Source organism: Pagrus pagrus (assembly GCF_965226575.1).
Source record: "Pagrus pagrus genome assembly, chromosome: 3".
In the NCBI taxonomy this organism is placed as follows: domain Eukaryota; kingdom Metazoa; phylum Chordata; class Actinopteri; order Spariformes; family Sparidae; genus Pagrus; species Pagrus pagrus.
Window position 1 is genome coordinate 4,134,902 of NC_140187.1, and position 6,774 is coordinate 4,141,675.

Genomic DNA, 6,774 nt, shown 5'->3' on the forward strand with positions numbered 1-6,774 from the left:
CAACCTGCTGCAGGACTATCAACGTGGCATATACACAGTGGGAGTAGTCACATAAGGACCAGACATAAAGCTACACATCTACATGTTCACATAGAAGCAAACAAACACAGGAACGAAACACGTTAAACAAAACAACACAACTTCTCTGTTTATTTACGAGGCTAACGTGGCAGTTCTCCTCCCGCAACTACAAGCTAACAGCGTCTTTGCGTGGATTAGCTTGTATAGCATACACTTTTAAAACTACAAAAACGACTAAATATTTGACTTTTGTTCGCTTTGAAGCCTCTTCGTGTTGTTATTGAGCAGCTAACACTTGATTTACAGCCTGAACTCACAACAAGTCTGTCAAAACTGCCTGTTACATTACAAACTTGACAGTTGTTGCTTTACAGTCGCTCGAAATAGCGCAGACAGACTGAGTGAAAGCTGGCGAGATGCTCGGTGAGAGAATAATAAACGAGTCTAAGTGTTAAAGTTGGAGATTAATCGTCACTTACCTTCGAAAAATTGCGCCTCGGAGCCGCTGACGGAGATGTGGAGGATGGAAAGGTCTGGAAGGAGAGAGGAGGAGAGTGGTACTGCTCAGTGCGACGTAGCGGGTTGCCAGGTTCGCAGTTTATCCGCAAGTGCGCATGTGCAGTTGTGGAGGAAGTGTTCAGTTTTGAGTTTCTTAAGTATGCGTTACAGTAATATATTACTTATATTACACGTCTTGTGAAGATTTTTTTAAGAGCCCATCCACTCCAACATGACTATATTAATATAGGCTTTTATATTAGTATATAAGTTGTTTGTTCAGTCTCTCTGATGAAGCCTAATCCTCCTGAGAGCACTTTAATTTACATTATTGAATCACACCATGCATTCCTTGTTCTGTGGACTAAAATAAAAAGGCATAGAAGAAGAAATGTAAGTCTTGTCATGTCATTAGAGGCTACATTATAGAAGTTATAGGTCTGTTGTGTTTCATATGACTGAGCCTACAATTAAAAATATGTATTCCTATCTCATAATATATCACTTCAGGCTCATCCCTGAGTCGTTTATTTAATTGGTCTATATAGATTATTTGGGCATTTTGTTGAAAGTGTCTAAAAAGTAGTGTAATAAGTAATGTATTACTCGACGCAGACAGTAATATTGTACTTTAAAATGAAGGTAACTAGTAAGATGTAATATATTGCATTATGAAAGTAACTTGCCCACGTTTTACACGTAAAAGTTGTCCTTCTCAAGTAAAAGTATGCATGTATCAGAAAAATGTTGGCCCACCTAAAGTAATAATGCTGCAGAAAAATGGACCATGTGCATTAGTGTGTGAGTAGCATTTTATTTTTGTCAGGTAGTTTAATATAACAAAGAATTGTGTTAAAAAAAAAAATCCATATCAGTCCATATGCAAACTACAGCTTTCAGCTAAATAAACCTTGCAAAAAGTGCAATATATCCCTCTGAAATGTGAGTATAGCATAGAAATAGACAAATAAAAAAGGAGTTTAAAGGTGATAAAGGTGGAGATTGGGAAAAAAAAAACTAAAATGGCATGCAAAGTGACTTATGAGTTGTCAATATTGAGAAAGAACCAACACTTTAACTTGCAAATCCTCCAACCCCATTATAAATAAAGACGACACAAGTTTGTGGTATTTGTTTTTAATTTGTATGACTTGTGTTGACATTACTTATTTCTTTGCACATTTCTCTCAATACATATCATCAGCTGTTGGACATAAAACCCAAACAAACACAGTTTATCACACAGTATTAAATATCCACATGAGAAACTGTTGCAAACCAAAGTGTGGTGTCCAGCCCACCGGGAATGGTGGTTTTTTTGCGGACCTGGCAACCCCCGTGCCGGTCAAACCACACTGCGCAGACTCAAAACCAATGGCGGACGAAGTTGAACAGGTTTGTCCCTCTGCGTTAAACTACGCTGTTTTTCCTCTAACACGGCGTGAATATTGACATTCTGAGAGGAGGACTGGAAACAGGTCACCCGTGTGTTCACCTGACGGGGCTCATGGTTTTATTTGTCCGTGTTTGTCCTGTTAATATCGCGGAGAGGCCTGTCAAACAAGCTAGCACAGTTAGCCCGGCTAGCATGCGATGCTACCGTTCAAATGAAAGAAACGTGTTTGAATGGCGGTGCTGGTTTGTTTGTGAGCTGCAGGCTGAAATATAAATGCAGGAAAGATTAAAACTGGGAAATACAAGACGGCACAAAACTATTAGTGTTGACTGGTCTTGTGTTTTGTTTATGATGTGGACAAATGGCTGAAAACTGGTTGGACAAGTTGGACTTGTTTAAAAAAAAAAAACCAGCTGTTCAGACTGATGAGAAATGTAAATGTTAATAACAGGGAAGTTAAAACGGATAGATTAGCATAGGTAAAGTATTTGAACTATAGTGTTTAAATCAATAGGATTTCTTTGACTTTACTCTGCTGTGTCCACCAGGTGTTGTGTCAGTTTAGTTGGGTCTGAATCGAGTATCCACATTTTCTTGTAATAACTGAATAAATAATAATTGATTAATTGATCTGAATTCCAGCTGCATGTTGCTTCATAGCAGAATCAGTAAGTTTAACAAGTTGATGAAAGTTAAACAGGTAACCAGACTCAACTGAGCTCTATTTCCAAACCCATCATGGTAATTTAATGTAAAACATCCCAAAGGTGGTTGAGTTTGTATAGTTTTGATGGACTTGTACTGAAGCTCACACTTGTCTGTACTGTTTGCAAACGCACGCTTCTTCCCTTTATCTCGTATTCGTCGGCTGCAGCTTCTCCACCTTACAGTCTCTTTTCCAAGGATGCTGTGGTTATGTGCTGGATACTGAAAATACTCTGAAATATGTGTCACAGCTCTACATTATGCATCGAGCATGTCACCAGCTGTAGCCCCAGTTTGTGCCTTTTAATGTATTATCACCATATTACAGTCACAGTGCTGAGCATACCTCTGTTTTTGAAGGCATTTCCAAAATCCCCAGTGGTTGTTTGAACCTGGGTTTTTAAAAAATGTGTATCTTGCACTAAAAAAAGTATTTCGATCAGCTTCCCTGTTCTATTTTCTTATACCAAAAATGATGGTACCTGGAAATGACATCTATGGTTACTTTTCTGTATGACAGGAACCAAAGTTATCAGCTATATTTGTCTGTATTGATGTTGTCTACAGTTGCCCCCGGGTCTTTAGTGGATGAATGCTGCCCTTGAAAACCTTACAGAAGTATGGAAGCAGCCGCCCACTGACTGAAACGGCTGCTGAAGGTTGCTGAAGTCTGTATCTATCATACGTCTAACTAATGTCCTTTATGTGTGCTGCAGCAACCGACCACCAACACGGTTGAGGAGCCACTTGATCTGATCAGACTCAGTCTAGATGAGAGGATCTACGTCAAGATGAGGAACGACCGGGAGCTCCGGGGCCGACTGCATGTAAGCTACATGCCCGCTTTATAAAAAAACACTGAAACGCATGTCCTCTGGGGAATCCCTTATATGCAGTTAGCCATCATTAATTAATATTTTTGGGTGTTTGTGTCCCAGGCCTATGATCAGCACCTCAACATGATCCTGGGTGACGTGGAGGAGACGGTGACGACGGTGGAGATCGACGAGGAGACGTACGAAGAACTCTACAAGGTACAACATGGGGTTTCTCCCTGTTACAGCCTCCTATCATCTTACTGAGCAGCTATTGTTGTGGTCGAGGCCCCTCAACAAGTCTGGACGTGCTGGGTTTTGCAGGTTCGGTCATCATGTTTCAGTCAGTCTGACACAGTTGGCTGTCCGCGTGGGTTAATGAGGAAATACGATCCAATGAGGCCGATTCGAATGATAGATCGAGTCAGACACAAAAACACTTCAAATAGATTACTGATGTAGATATTTGGGGGTTAAGAAACATTTTTTCAAACCAAATAAACTCTCGTTCAATTAAAACATGCTTTTCTTTTTTGTGTCTCCGTAGTCGACCAAGAGGAACATCCCCATGTTGTTTGTCAGAGGAGACGGCGTCGTCCTCGTAGCTCCGCCTCTCAGGGTGGGCTAACCGTGACCACTGTCTGCTGTGAAGGAGCGTTTGTGACAGCTGGGAAGTTTGTAGCCTGCAGGGGGGAGGGCGGTGCTGTCACGACAGGCTGAAACACGGGTTGGGTTCAAACATCTTCGGCCCCCTCAGGTCAGACTCTCCTGTCAACACCGTCCTCTAATAACTCAAAGGTTAGATACTACATACATTCTCGACTTCCTGTTGTGGGGCTGCAAAGATGTTAAACATGTTTTGAGTCACAAGAACTTTGTCTCTTGGTTTTGGACTGAGAGAGCTTATTATTTTATGTTTATTTGGGCAAATTGTTATTAAATTGATTTAGGGAATATTTGATTTGATTTCGGGCCAACATTTACATTTTCTCAGAATACTTAATTAGATTTTTCTCGGTGCAGCAGTTGATGAATTCCTGCTGTTCCAGTTATTCAGGCAGAAAATTGTAATATTATTTTCATCACCACTTGGGGGATGTAGTTACCTCATTTTCACAGTCATCTGCAATTAGCAGACCAAATTACAAATGTGTCATCATGGTTTTTAAGAAGCCGAACTGCTTCAGATGTGTGTGAAAACTTGTTTTGGTCTCATTTTTTTCAAGTTTAAAAAGTATTACCAGAAAACAAACTTGAGCGTTGAGGTTTTATGTAACTTTTGAACTTGAAATGTCTCAAATGAAACTTTGATGTTTGTTTAAAGCAAAGTGACTTCAAACCCCATGATCTGTGAATATTTGGAAGTTGTTTGAGTTTCTCTGGGATGGTTTTATTTTTTTTATACGTATTTTTTGTAGTGTTTGTGGGGACTTGGAAGTATATCATGCTCAGATTTGTAAAAGTTCATTTGTTCTCATTTGGTTTTGGTAACTTGAATAAAAAAAGGTGATTTTGAAAAAGAAGAATGTCGTTTGAGTCCTTGTGTTTAAAAATTGATAACTTAATATAAAAAGGATTAGAAGAAAGCAGATAAACCGTTAGGTAGCTGATGGCTGCATAATGACAAGGTACAGAAGTATTTTCAGCAACATTTACTACTACAAGGACTTTTCAGTTGCTGTTGATTCTGGCCGCCTCTTTGGACAAAAGATGAAGACGGATTAAAACATTAAAGGGAGGCAGACAAGGTAAATGCAAGAGCCTCAAAACTATACTCGAGTATGTTATTGTATTGCTGCAGCTCGACCACTAGATGGCAGTATAGGTCTAATAAACCATCTACAGTGCTGTATTGTTTAACAGGTGATGGTAAAGATGAGGACTGTGTCTGAATATACTGCTCAAACTCAATACTTCTGTGGCGCTCACAGTTTGGAAAACAAAACGGACAGTTTAATAGTTTAACAGCGACATTTACTACTGAACCCATCTCTTGTAATAATCCACAGGTCCGGTTGTTTAACACGGACTGTTTGTTTGGTGGAGAGTTCTAAGAGAATTGTTCTGAACCGTCGATGAGTTCACGGCAGAAACATCTTCTGTGCCTTCACGACTTCTGAGTCATAAAAATTACAAACCCGTCAGCTCATTATCATTATGAAACAGGACGTTTTAATTGACCTGGAAGCAGAGCGGCAGCGTGTCCCTCTCCAGGACAGACACAGACTCTAATAAGAACTGAGGACACTTGGAAGTCTTTACTAATTCTCCCTGTTTAATTTTGTGTTTCCAGAAGCGGCGCATTAAAATAAGCAATAACCTGGAGATAAGTTATTTATTAGTATTATGAAACGTTTTGTTGATGCCAGCGGTAACTCTGCTGCACCGCCTGTCTCGCCACATCAACATCATTACCCATTATCACTGTACACAGCTACCTCCGAGGGACTATTACTGTAATGTTACATCAAAAGGACAAGCCCTTAATGCACTCTAATGAGGAGCGCAGCAGCTTCTTGCCTCTAAATGTTTGTAAATGAGGTCTATTGTAAATGTTATTCAATGAGGGTAATAACAATGAAGGAGCTACTTTATGTAACAGAGCTGAAATTATTTAGAAATTCAACAAAAAGACTCCCAAGTTTATTTCTGGAGCTTTTCATTCCTTCACCATGAAGATTAATTTACATCAGCTCACAGGAAATAGGAGTATGATAAACAATCCCACGTTCCTCGTACTAGCTTCTGCAGAACTGTCAACGTTATCATAATCACTGAATACTATTTATATTAATATGAATAAATAAGAGGAAACTACAGGAATATGCGGATCCACTGACTTTTTATCTAGCGCCTGCATGAGGTTGACATTTGTGGCTCTGAGTGAAATGTCTTGTCAGCTGTTGAAGGCCGTGTCGTGTCCAGAACAACTGTTTTTTTAAGTAACCTGGTTCATGTTCACCGCCTCCAGGGAACTGACTCATGACAGACTCTTGGTTCCTTTTTTTTTTTTGGTTTGCTTTCTATTTTTTTTTATTTTGAGACATATAACAGACGTAACTTTCTGGCCGAGTTAGCCACCAGGCACAGCAGGTACCACGGCCGTGTGCTTTGAGCTACTGGGTTAGCTGCTAAACAAGAGTCAGTTCAGCGGGTTTGGGAAGATCAGAGCAAACACTGACTTTCTACTCAAAAAGACTTCTCCTTGCAAAATGAGTTAACTTGTTCCTCTTCATGAGTCATTTAAAAGAAAATAGGTATTTGTTTGCAGCTCTAACATCCCTAATGTACTCTGACTCACTGGATGTAGACTTTTGGTATAAGCATGTCATTGGGCAA

The 6,774-nt window shown here is 39.8% G+C and overlaps 1 protein-coding gene across 1 annotated transcript; it reads left to right on the plus strand.

Annotated features, from left to right (window-relative positions):
• The first annotated feature begins 1,825 nt into the window (after window positions 1-1,825).
• Window positions 1,826-4,961, plus strand: lsm3 (LSM3 homolog, U6 small nuclear RNA and mRNA degradation associated). The gene is made up of 4 exons (XM_084347853.1): window positions 1,826-1,914; window positions 3,337-3,447; window positions 3,559-3,654; window positions 3,983-4,961. The coding sequence occupies exons 1-4, from the start codon at window positions 1,894-1,896 to the stop codon at window positions 4,061-4,063; spliced, it is 309 nt and encodes a 102-aa protein (XP_084203979.1). The 5' UTR covers window positions 1,826-1,893; the 3' UTR covers window positions 4,064-4,961.
• The last annotated feature ends 1,813 nt before the right edge of the window (window positions 4,962-6,774 follow it).

Coding starts and splice junctions, on each gene's coding strand:
- lsm3 (XM_084347853.1), top strand. CDS start 1,894: ATGGCGGACGAAGTTGAACAG. Junction 1,915..3,336: donor TGGCGGACGAAGTTGAACAG/GTTTGTCCCTCT, acceptor TGTGTGCTGCAG/CAACCGACCACCAACACGGT. Junction 3,655..3,982: donor CGTACGAAGAACTCTACAAG/GTACAACATGGG, acceptor GTGTCTCCGTAG/TCGACCAAGAGGAACATCCC.